General features: G+C 44.4%; 1 protein-coding gene across 1 annotated transcript; it reads left to right on the top strand.

Annotated features, from left to right (window-relative positions):
• Nucleotides 1-793: 793 nt before the first annotated feature.
• zhx2b (zinc fingers and homeoboxes 2b) lies at nt 794-16795 on the top strand. Its single transcript, XM_080787749.1, has 4 exons — nt 794-929; nt 2196-5321; nt 7950-8133; nt 11936-16795. The coding sequence occupies exons 2-3, from the start codon at nt 2281-2283 to the stop codon at nt 8128-8130; spliced, it is 3222 nt and encodes a 1073-aa protein (XP_080643875.1). The 5' UTR covers nt 794-929; nt 2196-2280; the 3' UTR covers nt 8131-8133; nt 11936-16795.
• Nucleotides 16796-20872: the final 4077 nt, after the last annotated feature.

The following is a 20872-nucleotide window of genomic DNA, read 5'->3' as shown; positions in this document are numbered from 1 at the left end:
GGGATATTTTATTTTTAAATAATATATATACCGGTATATATTTAATATTGTTTGTCCAATATGCATTTTTCCTTTATTACACATCTTCCCCAGGATGACAAGACTGTATCTCAGTGAAAACCAGCAAACTCTCTCTCTCTCTCTCTCTCTCTCTCTCTTTTTATATAAATAATAATAATATATGTTTCTACACTACCCTAAACAATGAGTAAACCAAATTAAACTGCTTCACATTTGTTTGTATTTACTAACCCATGTTCCACCAGGCTATTTTTGTAAATAATATAATATCTATTTCCCCTCCTTTTTTTTGTTAATTAACGTGCATTTCCCTACTCTCTCTCTCTGTGTGTGTGTGTGTGTGTGTGTGTGTGTGTGTGTGTGTGTGTGTGTGTGTGTGTGTGTTTTGGCCTAGGCTGCAGTCTGAAGGAGCGTTGCTGCTGCATTGGTGCCGTGCTGTGTGATGCTCTCCCATGAAGCCCAGGTGGGGAGCTGACGCTGCCAGTGAGCGGGAATCGCCACTGCTGCACCACCACCACCACAGAGCTGCAGCAGCCCCACTGCTGCACCACCACCACCACAGAGCTGCAGCAGCCCCACTGCTGCACCACCACCACCACCACAGAGCTGCAGCAGCCCCACTGCTGCACCACCACAGAGCTGCAGCAGCCACACTGCTGCACCACCACCACCACCACAGAGCTGCAGCAGCCACACTGCTGCACCACCACCACCACCACAGAGCTGCAGCAGCCACACTGCTGCACCACCACCACCACCACAAAGCTGCAGCAGCCGGCCAGCCGCAGCGGAACCGCCAGCCGCTCCTCTCCCCCTGCCGGTCCTCCTCCCCTCCTCCTCTCGCACACCAGAGCCTCTTCCTTCTCCTCCTCCACCTCTGCCGTCGTCGCCTCCATTGATCACCTCCAGTAAGGGGCCCCTCTCTCTCTCTCTCTCTCTCACCCACACATACACACACGCGCACACACACACACACACACACACTTTTCTCTTTGCCACTTTCATTTTCTCGCCCTCCCTCCGGTCCCAGTGTTCGGAATGACAATCGGTTTCGTTTGTCACTCACACACATCACAGGTTTTACAGGTGTAAAGAAGTGGGCGGAATTTTCGGTTACATTTTCTGTGCGCGCTCCATCAATTTGTAGTATAAGAGAGAGGACAGGTAGAGTATAAGGGCAATGTAATAGCAGGACATTCTTGTCCGTCCTGCCTTGTCCTCATATATTGTATTTTGAATTACTTTATACAACGATAAGACGTAGCTGAAAGTGGCTGATTTACAAGCTCACAATGCGCCACAAAGGTGGTTTGTCTGTGTTGCGCAGAGATGCAACCACGCAGCAGTATAAATCAGGCTTCATAGTCAGGCCCATGCGTTGCAGCAGAGTACTGGTATGAAGGTTAATGGATGCTGAGGAAAGAAAACTATAATATAATTGAACTAGCCTAAAGTAAGAAATTATATTAGTGCTATTAATACTGTGTAATTTTACACACCCAATGTTAGTCATCCAGTGTACAATACATTGTATTACACAGACTCAGACGATGTGTCGTCCACAAGTGAGCCAACCGCTCTTCACACAGTAAATGATTGTACTGTATATATTTTTGCGTAATTGTTGCATACCTTTATCACATTGCAGTCCCCTTAGTACAGAAGAGCATTCAGTATGCATTGGGTTTCCATTCCGTCTCTTAGGCAAAGCACATTAAAAATCATAACATTTCTGAAACAAATCCTTTGGCTCTGTGGAAAAAGCACGTCCATACACACTGATCAAAGTGTGAGAATGCGTTTGGCTGGGAGTTTTGATTGTACAAAGGAGCCGTTAAAGTGACATTAACCCAAGTTTTGTATTAATTAAAAGATTTTGAGCTTGTACAGAACACATTTCGGCCACTGGCGATTCAATACACCAAATAGATTCTCGGTTAAAGGACTTCTTGCCACTGAAATAAAAGAAACCAATGTTATATATTATGGAAATTAATTTAAAGATGATTGAAAGCACCAAGTCAGTACTGCTTGCAGCAAACAAATGCAGTTACTGTACCCAAAAAGTAGAAATATAAAGAAATATAAACACTTGTTCTTTCTAGCATGTAACATATGTCAAAACAACAGTAAGATATTAAAATTAATTTTCCTGTTTTTCTGCCCTAAAACAGCCAGGTTGACGCTGTTCAACACCAGCAGAAAAGTGCAGTATCATCAAGGTAACCAGCAACTTAACCTCCACCAGCAGCAGCCGCCATGTCCAGTCGCAGGAAATCGTCCACGCCCTGCATGGTCCGGGTTGTTTATGACCTGCCCGGATCGCTAAGCGACCCAGAAGAGCTGATGGACGTGGATATGCCATCGGATATTTCTGTAGACAATGGCGCCATGACGGAGAGGGGCCCATCGGAACCATGCAAGCCTACGAGTGAAAAGGATCAGGACCTACCGGAGCGTCCGGATAATCCAGAGACGTTTTCAACGCCGCCTGAAAGCCAGAGTCCACCAGAGCCATCGGAACTAAATGAACCGTCAAATGAAGAGGAGGATGATGCTGTGATCGAGGATGACGGAAGCGGACAGGCAAAGGAGAGAGAAGGGGGTGACTATGAGGCAGAAACCCAGAGAAGGCAGCAAAGGAAATACGAGTGCAAATACTGCCCTTTTTCCACGCAGAACCTGGACAACTTCAAGGAGCATGTGGACTCAATTCACCCCAACGTCATCCTCAACCCGCTGTACCTGTGTGCCGTCTGCAACTTCAGCACCAAGAAGTTCGACTCACTCACAGAGCACAACGAGAGCCGGCACCCAGGTGAAACAAACTTCAAGTTCAAGAGGGTGAAAACAAACAATCAGACTATCTTAGAACAGACAATCGAAGGCATGGACAATTCAGTCGAATGCGATTTGACAAACGGGCAGGGCGAAAGCAACGACAGCAGCGTTGCATTTCCCCCTTGCATATCCACGACAGTAACGTCACCCGACAGTATTCCGTCAATCTACCAGGGGAATGGCCTGAAAAGACAGTTGGATAACCTTCTGCAGAAGGACCAAATCAGGGCGGTGAACATCAACGGAACGGTGATCATCCCCGAAACCTCAATCTTCCAAGGGCTGTCCCATCATGTCACCCCGCACCTGCAGCGCCCGCCCAACTTCAACTCCGTACCAAAAATCGCCGTTCCCCTGAACACCACCAAATACAACCCGTCGCTGGACAACAACCTGACGCTCATCACGTCCTTCAGCAAGTTCCCTTACCCGACGCACGCCGAGCTCTCCTGGCTGACGGCGGCGTCAAAGCACCCGGAGGAGCAGATCAAGGTGTGGTTCACCACGCAGAGGCTAAAGCAAGGCATCACGTGGTCCCCCGAGGAGGTGGAGGAGGCCAGGAAGAAGATGTTCAACGGCTCCATTCCGCCGGCCCACCACACCTTCACCGCCTCGGCCGCCAGTCCAGTGTCACAGTCGTCGTCTGCCAAAGCCTCTCAGCAGCCGGTCGTCCACACCACGGTGGAGCACCCCAATCATTTCAAGACGTCGAGCATGTCCAACGGCTTAAACGCCGTCACTGTGACGACGACCTCGGTCCCGGGCCACGCCCCCAAGCGGCCTCTGGCGACTTACGCGACGGCCATGTTCGCCCCGGAGTCCAAGCGACCTGTCATGGCGGTCGCGCCGCACTCTGGGGACAAGGGTCTCATGGCCCCTCCCCCACCTCCTCCACCGCTGAAAGACCGCCTCCCGATGGCTCCGCCTCCAGTTCCCATGGAGACCAAGAGACCTGTAGCGTTTCCTGTTGTCCCGGCAGAGCTGAAGAGGTTATCTGCTGCTGTGCCTTTAATGCCGCCACCGTCGTCCAAGGGGAAGCTGCTTGCGGCAGCAGCTCCTCTCTCATCGTCCTTCAACTCCAAAACCAGGCCGGTGGTGTCTCTGCCCTCCATATTATTTCAACAGTCATTGAACCGGCCTTTCTTAGCACCGCCGCCTATCATCGCACCCCCATACAAGAACTACCTAATTCCTCATCCTTCGTCCATCAACTCCAAAGACAAAAACCCCATTACCCATGCGCTGTTAGCCCCCGACATGAAGCTACCAAACTCGCCCCCGCTGGTTGCACCGCAGATTCGGCGGCCCCCCATCATCCAGTCAGCTCGCGCCCCACTCAAAGCACCATCGTCCCAGAACACGACAGGCTTTCCCTCGTCGAAATGGAAAGAGCAGCAGCAAGGAGGGGGGGAACTGAAAGTCTGCCACGCCAGAGGAGACAAGATGCACATGCCTCTGTCTGAGGCCAACGGCGTGTCCCATGTGGAGGCCAGATGGTCCCACGAGCAAAACCCACACGTCCACAACAATGGCTTCATACAGCTGTATGCCAGCGAACCGCCCAGAGCCGAGCAGCACAAGTCGTTGTCGGTGCCCACCCAGTTCCCCCTGTTGGAGAGGATGAAAGGGAAGACTGCGGAGCAGCTCAAGATCCTGGAAGAAAACTTCCTGCGTAAGAGCTTCCCCACGCATGTCGACGTCGATAAGCTGGCGGTCGCCACGTGCCTGTCGCGGCAGGAGATCGAGAGCTGGTTCGAGGAGCGCCGCGCGCTCCGCGACAACCTCGAGCAGGCACTGCTCAACTCTATGGGCACCAAGAGGATTGGCTTCGGTATGGGCAATGGCGGTGGCACCGCGGTAGTTGAGAAACGACATCCACATCAACTGCACCAGCCCATGCAGCTGAATGGAATTCACAAACCGACCGCTGGCCATGTCAAAAGCCCTCCTCCCCTGCCACCACATCCCATCCTCCCCATCGTCGCCCCTCTTACCGTGCCATCGTCCGTTCCCTCCAACCCGACGTCCCCCTGTTCAGTGCCTGCAGACAGCCGCTCCCCGGCGCTCCTCAAGGATGTTTCTGCGCAAGTGAGGTGGCCTTCTCCTGAGGAACTCAGCCAGCTGGAAGCCAGGACGGGTCTGCCACGTGGCGACCTCACCCGCTCGTTCGCTGACAGCCGCATGGGGCTGAAAGGCAGCGCCCCAGACTGGACAGAGCTGTTTCACAAGATGAACAGCGCAACGTCTGGCATTGCCGGCAGAGGAGGAGTGAACGGCAGTGCTGGACAGGGGGCGTCGGTGAGCTCTTCTGAAAATGTCTCTAGCATCATCCAACGCTGCCAGGACGGAGGCGGCGGGAAAATGTCGGAGGGCGATCTGGGCAGGTTGGCCGCAGAGCTGCGTCCCAAAAGCCTCAGCATTCAACAGCACCAGGACCTACACGACTGGCTCAGTGGCAGGTACAGTAATGTCCATATGTTTTAGAGGACCATACCGGCGGTCTGGCAAGTTTAGCCCATCACATGCCGACCATTCTCCAAATAAAAGCAGGATGGCCCTCATTTATCAAACTTGCGCATAGTCAACTCAACACAACTGTCTGCATTCATTCATCCGTCGTCAATTTAACATAGAACACTCAAATCTTATGTCTCAGGTCTCAGCTCGTGTATGATGTTGTTTTCCATCATAGACAGCATAGTCTGACAATCTGACAGGCATCTAAACATTATGCAGAAACATGGTTGACCTAGGTAAGCCAACATGCTAAATGTACTGTGATTATAGACTTACATTTTGTCAGCATTTGAATGCGTCAATTAGCCAAAAGTAGTAGTAGAAAATCAAAACAAACGCAATGTCTAAAAACTACGGGAACGGGAAAATGTTCTATGATGGAATTCACAAGGCCAAATATGTGAACAGATGCTGGTCTGGTCCTTTTCAAAGACACATATGTCTATATTTTTAAATAATGACTTATTCCCCTTGTGTTGCCTTTTGATTGGTTTTAGGCTCGTTACGGATTGTCAGACATGTTGCGTATGCCATTAGGTAGATGTTTCTGTCCTGCAGAATGCCTAGCTATGCCCAAAAGTGTATTGATTTTGTGCCAGTGAAGGTTTCCAGGCACCTTACATCCCCTCTCGCTCTGCCATCACATTTGTCACCATCTGTTTGAATAAGAAAAGTGTCTCTTCCCCTGTGTCTAAAAGAAATAGAATGTTGGTACTAGCTTTGGGGAGAGAGAGAATCCATATTTTAACACTTTTTTGTTTTCTCATAAATTAACGCCCTACTTGGTCATACTACAGTGTCACACAAAAGCATCAAAAGTAGGCAAGTAGCAGATCCACAAGCTCGAAGAGCGGCTCGATCCTTGCAGATCTGCTACTTTTCTCTTTTTGAATTTGAATCCTGAAAAGTACCAGTTTTGGACAATGAGGATTCCACGCGACAGAGATATACAGTTTGGGTTAGCACAATGGGAATTGAACCACCCAGTTTACACATCGAACTGCACCTGACCAGTTTATTTCTGAAAATCTCTACGCTAATTCTGTTTGCACCCAATTTTATCTTGATAAATAGCTTGATATAATCTACCCTGTTTTTTTGATGGCAACCTATTAAGTGTCATTTTCTTCAGCCCAGGCTCTGAGAAAGCATCTGTCAAAATAACACAACCATAATAATTGAATAACAATATCACCTAAATAATTTGAGGAAGCCTTTTATTCTCCCTGTGAGCTACAGTGCGTCTTTGAAAAGAACCATTGCTGCACTGCCGTGATTTGTGGTAATTGTTCTGCTGTTTTATAATCTGCACTGCACAGTCAGAGCCAGTTCACATTCAATAACAGCATGTATAGGACAGCCATGTTCTGCTGCTTTGTCAGCGGTATCTAGAACTTCACAGTTACCGCAAGGAAATTGTCACAGAGAACATTTCAAGCCAGACGTTGGCATCTAGCAAAATACTGATCCCAAAACACTGCTCATGCTATGGTACAGTAGATGCAAATTAGTTTATTGTGTTTTTTATTTTTCATTTTGTATATATTGAATAAAAAGAAAAGATAGCAGTGCCTTAACTTCAGAGTCTCTACCAGGGCTCTACCTAACCTGACGCTGCCAGATCCAAAAAGCTTGCTACACAAATTTGTTTCACAGCTTATTTGGATCTGGGATCTCGGGAGCCAATTCGATGACGGGGCTGTTCCTTTTTTTCAAGATACTTGGTAGATGATTGGATGGGGCCGTCTGTCTATCACCGTGTGGGCGTGCAAACACAACCAATCATATTGACGTGTCTTCACATCCGGTTTCGCACATATCCCGCCCTTAGCTCACGCTGATTGGTTCGGTACGAAGCAGATATTGGACTCAGCTCAACTCCGTCAGAGATCCCAGATGAGTGTTGTGTTGGGGAATATGTTTCCCCAATACCGCCCTCATCTGGCAGCGTCAGGTTAGGCTCTACCAGGGCTGTTCGGAAAACAGTTCATTGGTGGCCAAAGTATTTTCTTATTACACGGCTTGGTTGATTGCTTGTTTCTGATTAGTCAATCGCTGAATAATGATAATGACCGTTCCGCTATATAACAGACCGCTGGCTAATCAAAGCCTCAGAGCACCTGCTGCGCTGCTTAGATTTTATGCTTTATACTATCCAACATGACAGCCATGTAAGCAAACAAACCATGTCATTTACAACTAAACATTGCTCTGTTTTTGAAAACATTTGAAATCAAGTACCGTTTACAAATCATTACTGTGTGTAATCAAGGAAATACTTCGTTTTGTTGTTACTTTTGGGTCAATTTATTTTCTTTAAAAATAAAGTAGCCGTGTAATAAGCAGGATAGTGTATGACGTGGCGGTAGTTGTTTAAAAAGTAGTAGTTGTAGTTGTTTAGAAAGGCACGTGATACATGATCCCTTGTTTAAAAAGCTGCCTTAAAGTTTGAGTTCTGACGGTTCAGTGCAACATTTTGGTTACTGGGAACCCGTCTAAGGACAAGAGATTATACGAGAGTATACGTGTGAACTAGAATTATAATCAGTCGGTCGGTGTGTTATTACCAGGCTGCGACCACAGAACGCAGCGGAGCTGAAGAACGGAATGCAGAGCGGTGGTGTCGGAGGACCCCGGGAGGTGTTCGGGAGCTGGCTGGACGACGGAGGACACCTGAGGAGAGTACGGGAGCTGGCCCTGGAGCGAGAGAAGAAGATGGTCGATGACGCCTCTGGGAGGCTGACTGGATAAATGGTACAGATTATAGGCAGATTATAAACACCTAAATCAGAAAAAATTATTATGTTAGAATTGCTGTATTATTGTCTCTTGTCGGGTGGAAACCTCACATGTCCAAAACTGTTATCTGTCAACCCGATCTCACCCAAACACGGTGAAAATTACACGGATTGGATTCCGTACATACACTACTAGAAAACCCCCAAATCTGTACATATTACACTGAAATCCTCCCCATTAACCCCCCTATAGTTTTAGACTGCGACGGAGGGGTGCCGTCTCAAGCAAACTTAAGCAACGAGAGCCACCACGAGCGAGTTGCCGTGCTGAACGTTGCGAAGTTGAGCCGACTCAGCCCCATCCGAGTTGCAACCCGATAGCCACAGAAACGTAAATAATGTTGTTGGGAGCGCATTTGCCCCAACTGAGATAATAGGTGAAAACCACGCCTCCGTTGTGGTCAAAACAATAGTAGTGTAATATGTACAGATTTGGGGGTTTTCTAGGTGTATATGTACGGAATTGTCAATCCGTGCTATTTCACCGTGTTTGGGTGAGATCGGGGCTCTGTTGTTCAAGTTTTATTTATTCTCGAAATTACACTGAGTAGTTAAACACATTTTCAGTGTTGTCGAGTAATACAATATCATATAAAACAACAATACATTAGAAGAAAAGGAAAACAAAAGGTATGTGAATTACATACAAATAGAAGCGATCTAAAAACTGTTACATATTGTGGGGATCTGTATGCTCACCAAGGTTTTAAAACGACTCAATCTGTATCTGTTCGTCCGATGCAAGTCGCGTGCTAATCAGGGTCTGCACTCAAGACCTGTGATTGACAGACGCTAGTTGGCTCTTCCACACTTTTGTTTCTGATAAACGCCCACCCAGGGCTTGGAGCCAGACCGGTCTGCAGAAGACACAATGTGAATTCACACGATCGGGATTGTTCACCAGCAGGTTTGGAATTCGTACCGCTGTACTGTTGTCACAGTACCCGTTGTTCCCGATGTCATAGTACGCAATGTTGATGACGTACAGTATATGGGCATAAATGGGAGTCAGACAGAAACAGACAGTTTGTAAGAGAGCACACTGGAACAACTCAGACAACGTTGAGCCTCCTCCTGAGTTGCCAAGACCTGTAGTGTCTCGGCTATTCTCTTACATTTGCTTGCATCCTGTGATCCACAGGACCTGCCTTCATTTGGCTGAGGCTCTGTAAAATTCCCTTTCTTTGCAGACATTTTGTGCATCGCTCTGCAAAAGAACAGAGTTCTATTGTACACACTAGACTACCACTTTATATTGTTGCAGTGGCACAAACGCAGCGGTGAGCCGATGGGTCGGGGTAGCCAATCAGGCTCAGGATTTGTATCCAATTATTACACTGGCCTGGGTGCACAGAAAGAGAAAAGAGACAAGAGAAATACAAAGGACAAGACGTCTGACAGTGCATTTTAACAGCGGGCGACAGCCAGACGAATTTTCCGGAAGTGCATTATTTGTCTATGGGACCCGGAAACTACCGACGAATGGCGGTAATAGCAGGCGAACAGGCGATAGTCGAAAAGTGGGCGGAGGAACGTCCGGTGATAGTGGGCAATTAGGAGATAGCCAATGAAATTCAAGTGCCGCTCGCGGTTGTTCTCCTGCTGTTAATTAAAACGCACTGTTAGACAAAGTCGACTAGACTAGGATAACAAGAACTCAGTCAGTCACAACAGGACGGGGTAGAAACTAAACACACACAACCCACAATCAGGGAAACCGATGGTTCGGGGTAGCCAATCAGGGAAGCCCGGGACGCACGCACGCACGCACGCATGCGCACACACACAAACACACACACACACACACACATACACACACACACACACACACACACACACACACACACACACACAGGTTCATTTTAATAGACGTACTATACTTACATTCTGCTGTTGCGGTCATGTACTCTTAAGTATATTATGTGCTGCTTGAGTAGTTTATAGACACTTGTTGTAGAGTGTTATTGTGTACTCTCGCAGTACTTTTCCACAAGTTAACACTAAGATGAATAGACTGGAATAAAGCCACTGTCATAGCCATGTTCCAGAATGCTCGTTAAGCCAGTGTTTGCCAGCCTGGGCAACAGACACCGTCTCATCCCAGCCAGGAAGCTACTGTGTTGAGTATCTGTGTGGGTTTTGGCTAATATTGCTTAGCAACAAAATTTTGTTCCAAGAATTGAGTTGGAAAAAATACATTTGAGTGACTGGAGACTGAAAATAGAAGCAGACCCCCCCAGTGGATTTTGTGGGATTTCTTTTTTACATGAAAGCCATCACCTTTTACGCGATAGCATTCTGCTTGTTTGTGGTGCACTCCTAAGTGACTCAAGTGTGATTGGAGTTTTAACATTCTCACACGTCTTTTCGATTGTCTGAAGATTTTGGCGGTGTTGAAAGCACGTTTCATATTATTTCTTTATTTATTAAATCAGACGACAGTGAAATAATTTCAACAGTGCATTTTGGAAGCCACCAAACTTTGGCACGCGCGGTTTTATACAAAAAAAAACAACTATGCCCGGTGATTTCACTAATTAGTACCCTCCTCCTCGCCCCCAACCCCGTGATTGAAGGGTCTGCTAATTAGTGTAATCAGCTGGCAGTTTTGTTGTCAGGACACCCTGGAAATAAACAGAACCACACCGCTCACAATGTGACCCGGGTTAGGAAAACACCAAGGCATCAAAGCGCATTCTGGTGGGCTTTCAAATAAAAGCCAGCTGTGTGTGTCAGTGTGCGTCGAAATGGCCCCAATAGAGTTCGGCTTCGACCGCACCAAACTTCACCTATTTGCCAGACCTCAGAGATCAAATTCATGTGAAAGGAAAGACTGTTCCCACACACTGTTCAACTCTGCACCTCTCCACTTTTGTAAAGCAACAATATGCATTCCGAGGGTGTAAGTGCTCTTGGGATTGGGTTTTTTGTGAGGTTTCGCCCTCCCCGCGTCGCCAGAAAAAGGATGCGGTGATGTGATATTATTGATCCGCTCTCTGACCTTTAATCTAATTACATCTACACAATGCAGAAAAGTTGAATAACGCCTTGTACTCTCTCACCTTGGAGCCCACAGTACCCTGCTGTGAACTTACAATGACCGGAACAGTAGAATAAGGCTTACATTCCTGGATTGCCGACATAACAAGCAGCCTAGTAGCTGACGAGTGCAAGGGTCGGACTCAGCAGACAATAGATGTAACCAGATATCCCTGTGTGCCTGACATGATCATGTGGCATTCCTTTTGCAAATGCTTTTCTTTCCTCCAGGTGCTTCTGCCTTTGACGTGTGTGTTTGCGCGCACGTGTGTGTACTGTGTGTATGCACGTGCGTGCGTGTGCATTAACGCCACAATGGCACTGTCCTCCTAATCGCCCCCAAACCGCAGGCCTCATTTTAATCACATCTACAGTACACAATGCACAATTTTACTATTTCCCTCTTAACATGGATTAGGGGGAGCGCGCCAGCCAGTCCTGGCCTCTTGTCTATGAGAGCGCTGTATTTCACAATATGCCCTAGTTCCCAGCAGCACCCGGGGTACCAGGAACACTGGCTCCTGGCAGTGCAATTGCTTTTTTAATCCCACCCCCACCCTCTTTCATTTTGGGCTTTTTTTTAGGAGGCAAATGATCCAAGCCTTTGTGAAACTGACATTTCTCAAAAAAAAAAGAAAAGAAAAAAGAGGAAGCGTTTAATGGCGTCCCTTTTTTTTGTGGTGGGGGGGTTAATGCCTTTCTGTCTTTCCTCCTCACAGGTGTGAAGACAGGTTGTCAGCGCCATCACTGCTGTCAACTACACACACACACACAGGAGTCAGGAAGACACGGAGAGAATCAAATGACGAGAACGGCGAGGAATGGGGGGTGGGTAGTACTTTAGATGACATGGAAAGGTGAACTTTTTTTATTTTTTATCTTGTGATTGTCGCATCCCGGATCATGCACAACAATTCTACTCCGTCATGTCAGAGCCAATATTGTGATTTTTGTATTTATTTATTTTTTCATCCAAAAAATGGCCTCTCTTCCTTAAATTGACCCCCTCTTCTACTTGATCCGTACTATAGTACCTATTCTGGGTATTTCATCAAATTGGCGAAACATTAAGTGAAAAAATCCTATTGAGCTTGTAGATCGGCTATTTTCGATAAAGAGATTTAGGGCACTAAAGGTTAAAACGTTTTAAAAGTTGTATGTCGTTCCTGCAAATGAATGCCCTACTATTTGCATCGTGATGCGTTCTGTGCTTGTAGATCTGCTATTTTCACTATTTTAAAATGTTTTAAAAATCATAATAAAAAAGGAAAGATTTTGGACACCCAACAGCAACGATATAGGGTTTCAGTGGTTAACATGTGATTGTTGTAGGAAATCGATGGGTGAGACAGGGCACGGGAAGTCAAAACATGGCTTTGCAGCAGACGAGCCAAAATGTGTTATTAAATTTAAAATGTTAGGAGCGCAGCTGAGGAACTGAGGAGCCTGACATGTGAAAATGAATTAAAAATGCTCCATCGCCATGTTGAGTCTCAAGTTGCAAATAGGCACATTTATTTCCCCATTTTTTTAGTGAGTCTATTCTTAGGAAAACAGATGCTACCAAAAGCTACGCTGTGCAGAGCCCAGTCAAATTTAAACTATGTACAGTGTTCGGATATGAAGTGCTATTTTCCAAAACATTATTTAATGTTAAATCTATTTCCTGAAAGAGCTGAAATAGAGCCTGCCTGCTTGCTTAGGAGATACATTGAATCTTGAACCATCAGGTCAAAATTCACCTTCAGGGTGATTAACCATCTCCGCTTCGCGTCGGTGGTTAAACCCCCTGTCTGTAAATTATCTCCCAACAATGACCACCTAGGCAGATATTATCCCTTACTTAACATACCGGTACTTACCATACAGATTGGACAAAATTTAGTCTCAGAGAATTGGACCTGAGTTACAACTGTACTTTTTTATCTATCTTTCCCAAAAATAGCTGAACTACAAGCTCACAATGCCTTGCAATGCCAATTTTCTCAGAAAACTCTGAAATAAACATGTTGACATTTACATAGCGTCTCTGTCAGGTGGAAACCTATGTCCAAAACTGTTACTTTTCAGGATTCAAATTGCAAAATGGCAAAAGTAGCAGTTCTACAAGTTTGTGGATCTGCTACTTTTGATGCTTTTGTGTGACGCTGTAGTGTGATCACGTATGGGCGTTAATTTACAAAAACAATAGAATAATAGAGAAGGGAGCTTTCACAGCGATAAGATTTATTCTGTGTAGGTATTGGGTACTGGTAGGGAGATACTGTGGTGCATGAGCTGGGATGCAGAGGAGTAGCACATAGGAGGAATGCTTCATTTGCGCTCCGTCGCACGACTGTTGGTCGCCTGGAACAACCGGACCTACAAGCTTCACGATGCCTCGCCACACGACACGGCGGTACGACGAAGTATAAATCAGGCTATTGGAACGGAGCACTGAATGTGTGGCTGCTCTGCAGCGCCGACACCGACTGTACGACTGACCGACGATGGAACAAACGACTGACCGACCGATCTGGTGATTAAAAAAACAAACGAACGCCGAGTGCCAAAGCTGGGATCTGCTGCATTGTAACGAAACACTTTTGACAAAAAAGGGTTCTTCTTCATCTTGTAAATAGGATTATGTATGTTTTGTTTTAATTTTTTTGTTTAATTGTTTTCTGTATTGCTACAGATTTGTAAAATGCTGGGAGGGGAGTGGGGAGGGATTTGGGAGAATTTTGTTACATTTTATAAAAATGGGAGCAACGTTGCCCCCTTAGTTTTTTCCTCTCTCACAACTCTTGTTCTGAAAAAACCCTGTCTGGGGGGGTTTTATTTTGTTTTTCTTTCTCAATGGTCGAAGTTTTTAAGAAAATGCAAACAAAAAAAACTATGGTGCCAGCAGCAGTGGCATGCATGTGCGTGCATGCCATGGTAAAAAAAACAAAACAAAAAACAAGTACTGAAACACAGTGGAACCACTACAATTAAGGACCGACCAGTTGGCAATATTTCACTCACTTTTCTCCCCCCTTTGGGCACTGAACTTCCACATGCTGCTTCCCTGCTGAGAGGAGAGGAGAGGAGACGAGACGAGGAGACGAGCGGAAAAGGGGGGCTTTTGCTTCACGTCAAATCAGAAAGAAAAAAAATCTGACTTTTTTTTACTGTGCTGAAGTGAAGTCAAGTGCTATTATTATTATTATTATTATTATTATTATTAATATTATTATTATCGTAGCCACTCTGTCCCGAACTCTTCTTTTTGGAGAAAATTGAAAGAAAAGAAAAGAAAAAATAATAATAATACAGCAACATAAGCCAATCTGCACTCAAATCCTGTTCTGTTTGAACACATGCTTGTATGACCAAGTAACTGTTGTGGATCTGTCCTTTTCACTAATAAGGAACCAAAAGCAGAAAGAAAATGCACGACCGCAACAAAAAACAACAAACGAGAAAATGAAATGTGAGCCTGTCGTAAAGTTGGCGAAGTTGGGAAGACGGTTTGAAACGGTAACGACCACACACACAAACACACACAGTGATGGAAACCGAAACAGAAACACACACAACAACACACATACAATCTAGAATCATGCTGCCTGAATCATATTCAAATCTTAATGTCACTTCAATCTGTCACTTACTTTTCCTTTTGCTCTGTTTTTCTGTATTTCTCTCCATCTTTCTTTTTATTTACTTTATTTCTATGTCTCTCACTTTTTGTCCTTCTCTCTCTCTCTCTCTCTCTCTCTCTCTCTCTTGCGCTCCATTTCCATTTTCTCTGTTAGATTTTTTTCTTCTATTTGTCGTCCTGTACACAGACATACACATCTGTAATAATAATGATCAGAAAAGAAGATAACTAGACTTTTATCCAATACATTACTACATGTTGGCTTGGTAGGTGTAGTCTAATCTAGTTCCATTCCGACAAAAAAGAAAGAAAAAAAAACATAGTAAAAAAAAAAGAGAAAAAAAGAAGAAAGAAAATCAAAATACAAACTATGAGCTCTTTATGTATTGCTTCTGCCGCTATAGTGTTCTGGTCAGATTTAAGATGATAAGACTACATATATCTGAAATACTGTATTTTAAATGCATACTGGGGTTGGCCTCAATGAACGTTATTCATCCAGAAAAGAAGTCCGCTTTAAGGCCGGTTTATACTTTGTCATGGGGCGGCGTCATGCCCTTCTCCAAGCTGGTAAGTGGTCCATCTTGGAGACTGGCTTTTTTTTTATGACGCCACGGTGTGATGGAGCATAAACCAAACATTACAATGTACTTTGTTCCAGTGTATTGACCTGTGTAATCTATGGGAAAAGGAGTTGTATGTGTACATTTCTTTTTATAATGTACAGTAGCAGGTCGAGATTGTTACATGTTTTTGAATACTTTTTTCTTCTACACGTTAATACCAGGTAAATATACTGAGATGAGGCGCTTGTATAAAGTATTTCTGGAAAGATTCTTAAGCCCTTTTTATGACCACTGATCCTTTAAAAAAGAGAGAGAGAGAAAAATTCAATAAAAAAACAGCATTCAGCAGATGCTTGCAGAAAGCGCTGGTTGTTTTTGTTGCTATGAGACTGCTGAAACTCCCAGTTTGAAGCGTGGTGCTCTTTTTTGCTAAAGCTTAAAAATATTTTTTACCAACTCCAATACTTGGTGCTCTGGGCGCTCAAAACATGCTAAAAAGCTCTCTGCGCAACACAGCACGTCCTCTCCTGTGAAGAGAGGTTCTTGGTGGACACACACAAAGGCTTAAAACTCTTTCGGAGACTTGTTTTTGTAGGTTGAATGGTTTGTATTGATGTCTGAATGTCAAATGCTCCTTTAGATTCATCTAACCTTTGAATGTCCCGAGAGTGAATTATTTAAGAACAATGCAGTAATGGCTGACTGGTTGTACTTAAAGAACAGACGGAAAGAAAGACTCAACCATACTGGCAGGAGGGAAGTTAAAAGTACAAAATCAAATATAATTTTTGTCCAAATACCTCAATATCCATAGGCTATATTGTGACAATGTCAATTTTTACAAACCTTTAAAATAAATAGCATATCTACAAGCTCACAACATGTCGCATCACAATGCATTATGTAACCTTGTAGATCGCCAATCTTTGGCTATTGCTGAACAAGTTTTGTGAAAGTATAAAATAAGTGACTAAAACAAAATCCCACATGATATATTGTCTCCTATCACGATATTGATATAATATATCAATATACTGTATTACCCAGCCTGAGAAAATACCTTCCTTTGTGGAAATGGCTTGAGAATGATACCTTTTCAGACTTCTTCAAACTAAAATATGACCATGGTCACAGATAGCGTATTGCATGCGCATATACATTATGTGGTTGTGCCACTGTGCAAGAGTCTTTCCTTCCGGCTCAGTTACACACTTTTCACCCTAGTGTTTTTTAATCAAACCAACATTTATGAACATACCCAGAGAGTGCACCTGGTTTCCCTAAAAGCATTTTAGCACTTTAACACTACCTTTGGGCCATCCAGTGAGTGGAGAGTAGTACAACAAATACAGTCCTGGATGTGTTTAGATTTCACTGGTGTGATGATGATGGGGGGGGGGGGGGGGGGATTATATACACCAGTACCAGGGACACCTGCTCTCTCATGAATAGCTTCCGCCTGGATTCACAGACAAGGTGAATCCAGGCGAGGCCTATGATCCGTGATTGATTCTACCAGGTCAGTTGGTTGTTGAATGGGAGATGGAGAAGAATGGAGGGAAAATACACAGTAGTAAAGGGTCCATTTTTACACTGTCAGAGTTAAGGAGGTGTTTCACTCGAAAAATTACTTACACACTAAACCTTGAATTCATGGAGATTTTGTTTGTTTTTGTCGCATTCCAAAGACTATAATTTGATTACTGTCTGAGTCTCCGGTAGGAGACTTGCAGTGTCTCCTACTGAGTGGTCTCCTACTGACCCCAGTCATCGTATTATTAGCTCTGGAATGCGACAAAGGAAATAAAGAATATCCATGAATTCAAGGCTTCATGTGGTTGATATAAAATAAGTCCCGTTCAGCCGATGTGTTCCGATCTACAGGCTGACAATACATTGCATAGTGACACATTGTGTGAGCTTTTTTCCAGCTATTTTGTAACGATTTTGAATAGGGCTCAAGTAGGCTAGTCAAATAAAATGTTTATTTTTTTATTGATATTCTTGAATATAAACTTTAATCAAAGCTTTTGAAATTCTTTACAAAATGTGGCACTTTTGACAAAATATCAGTCTAGGACTCCAAATTCTGGATCAGCATCAGTCCCAAAAAATCAGGCATCGACTGGGCTGAACCGAGACACCCATAGTGTGGAAGGGGAGTCAGCTTACAGCTCAGAATTCGGAAGGGGGTTCTAATGGCTTGGACTCTCTGTGTGCAGCTGACAGGGATTGTGGGGGTACATTGTACTCTTTGTGACAAGCCTATATGGGTGCCAATCCCCCCTCTGTTTCCCCCTTCGGAATTCCCCCCTTAGTCTTTGGCACAGAGACTGTATTTACACAGGTGGCTGCAGATAGACGGGGCTCCCAGAAACTCCCTAAATAGGGATCACATAGATCGAGTGAGCAACATGCGGGGGCGGGGGGATAAGAGGGAGGTAGACAATGCAGTTTTTAACGGCAGTTGACAGCTCAGCTTGGAGACCTTTCTCGAGACATAGGAGATAGGATCTTCAAGATACATCTCTCCTGCCTAAGATGGAACATAACAGATGTTGTAGTGCAGTAACACATCTTGTCTGGAGTAAAGTCTGCAGACTGAGACGGCAACTGATTAATAATTGTCAGCAGTGGAACCATTTGTATTCCAGTTGGGCACGGAAAGAAAGAAAGAAGAAAATCCCAACGGTTAAACCTGGCGTCCCTACTTTGAGTAAGCCATTTTATAGGCAAGAACGTTACACGTTTTCAGGAATTCTCAAGTAGCTAAATTAGATGAACAAGCTCATGTGTCGCGATGTGAAGCATTGGGAGGTTGTAAATGGGCAATTTTTAGCTGTGAGTCATTTTGCGGTATACAGTAGATTGCATCATCTCACAGCTGTGTGTGAGTGGTTACCAGTCAGGCCCCATGTGTTGCTTTTCCTTAGACAAGCATGACAATAGACAGTCCAAGTCCAAGTCATTCTGTTCTTTTGTGTATGTGGCCAAACAAGTCGAAGACAATAAGGGAAAGTTGATGAACCGAATTGAATGACTTTCAAGGCCACAAACCGTTGAAGTGTCTTTTGTTTCTCTCCATCATGTGTCTCTGTGAACCAAACGAGCAATGCCTGATTAATGCTCTGTCTTACAACAAAGTAAAATGAGGACTTAGGGTGATGTTTTGCAGTGTTTTTTTGGGGGGGAAACCAGATGCAACACACACACACACACACACACACACACAGACCGACTGTACACTTGACGTTGAGGCCAGCCCTGACACATACTGAGGTTCTGCTTCTTCTACTACTACTACTATCAATCAATCGGTCCTGGGCTCGAAATAAGGCTGGAAAACTCTTTCAAATACTATGCTCGAATCGGTGCACCAGCATCAATTCCTTTGTCCAGGAAATGGGTCACAAGCAACAACGCCCATCCCCACCTTGCCTGAGAAGTAGTTTAAAAAAAATATGCATGGTTCCATTAGTTTGTGTCCCAGTCAGAAAAAAATAACATCACAACCTTTTAGACTGAGTCAAAAGTGATTGTATAAATTATAATCTCTTGTTACTGATGAGGTAACCACATTTTCTTTCCTTTAAAAAAAAAATCCTGTATTTGAAATGTATTCCAGCTCTATTTTCCCCGGGTCAGCAAAACAACCTGTTGATGTCTGCTGTACTACAATAAAAACACAGCCTTTTCCAAGGTTATACTCTGCTCTCATCACTGCTCTGTTGGAGTGCGTGCATGCGTGCGTGAGTGTGTGTGTGCGTGCGTGTGTGTGACTGTAAAACAGTCAGTTTACTCACCTACTAGTATTGAATTTCCAGAACTACTAAAACAAAGGCACCATAGTCAGTATCATGACGGTATCATTGTTAATATTGTCCGTATCATGGTCAGTGTCATGTTCGTATCATTGTTAATACGTATGGTCCGTATCATGTCAGTATCATGTCAGTGTCATGTTAGTATCAATGGCCCGGTTTCTCAAAGGACACTTCTTAAATAAGTGTCCTTTGAGGAACCGGGTTAGTATATGAGACATGTCAGTGTCATCATGGTCATGGTACCATATCAATTTGGGGGTCCTTGACATGAAAAGGATTCAGCACCACCGCCTTGTCTGATGGCAGGTACAGAACACTGAGATGCAGGACAACATGTTTGTGACCACATACGTACTTCGATAGCAATTCAGACTCTAGACTCGCCTCCCACTATAGCCAATAGAATATGTCTGTACCTGCCAGGGTATTTTGTCAACTGGTCCATCAAAGTATTGCATGATTGTGTTCCCTGACCATGTATGCAAGGTGGTTGTTTTTCATCATTCTCTATTTCATTTTATTGTGGACAAAGGACAGTGGAATTGATTTTGAGGAGGGTTGTGCTTTAATTCCAAGCTTAAAATGCCATCTCACTTTAAAACACGTCATGGGTCATGTTAATGTCTACTATGACTTTTGTGAACATCCCAGACAGTTGATTCAGTAAGTAGCTATTTGATAATTAATTTGATCAGACACACCCCCTCCTATTATAAACCTATTGAATATCAAACACGTACTATACCTGGGTGACTCGTATTGTCCTTCTGATGAGTGACTGTATTATCAAATTCCTTTTTTTTCTCCATTTATTCAATTTTATTTATTTATTTTCATTAAAGAAAATCAAGAGCCCTTTAACTACTGCAGAAGAGGATCAGCTCATTAATATATACAGCAGGAATACTCAAATAGATTTACCTGTGGGCCACATTACAAAAATGGCAAGGGGCCAGTAGATAAAATTACGACATTAATGATACTTGATAACTTCTCTCTTTCAATTGCTTTATTTTCGCAAAATGTATCAAAGTACAATGTGCATGCACACAATATGTAAATAAATAAATGTGTTACATTTTCTTGCATAAACACAAAGAGCTGTTTCCATAACTGCACAAATTATTGCACATAACATGAGTAGCTGTTATAATAACATAATAACATAACATGAGTAGCTCTTTGCCTGCCTGCCTGCCTGCCTGCCTGCCTGTCTGTCTGTCTGTCTGTCCATGAGTAGTTATTTGTCTGTCTGTCAATGAGTAGCTGTCTTACTGTCTGCCGAGTAGCTGTCTGCCTGCCTGTCTATGAGTAGCTGTCTGTCTGCCTGCCTGCCTGTCCAATTGTCCATGAGTAGCTGTCTGTCTGCCTGTCTATGAGTAGCTGTCTGCCTGCCTGCCTAATTGTCCATGAGTAGCTGTCTGTCTGCCTGTCTATGAGTAGCTGTCTGCCTTCCTGCCTGTCCAATTGTCCATGAGTAGCTGTCTGTCTGTCTATGAGTAGCTGTCTGCCTGCCTGCCCAATTGTCTATGAGTAGCTGTCTGTCTGTCTATGAGTAGCTGTCTGCCTTCCTGCCTGTCCAATTGTCCATGAGTAGCTGTCTGTCTGTCTATGAGTAGCTGTCCGCAATTACCATTTCCG

The sequence above is a fragment of the Protomyctophum bolini genome (assembly GCF_963924005.1).
Source record: "Protomyctophum bolini genome assembly, chromosome: 17".
In the NCBI taxonomy this organism is placed as follows: Eukaryota; Metazoa; Chordata; class Actinopteri; order Myctophiformes; family Myctophidae; genus Protomyctophum; species Protomyctophum bolini.
Note: the sequence above shows the minus strand (reverse complement) of the source record. Positions and strands in the feature narration are given on the sequence as shown.

Coding starts and splice junctions, on each gene's coding strand:
- zhx2b (XM_080787749.1), top strand. CDS start 2,281: ATGTCCAGTCGCAGGAAATCGTCCACGCCCTGCATGGTCCGGGTTGTT. Junction 5,322..7,949: donor CACGACTGGCTCAGTGGCAG/GTACAGTAATGT, acceptor TGTTATTACCAG/GCTGCGACCACAGAACGCAG.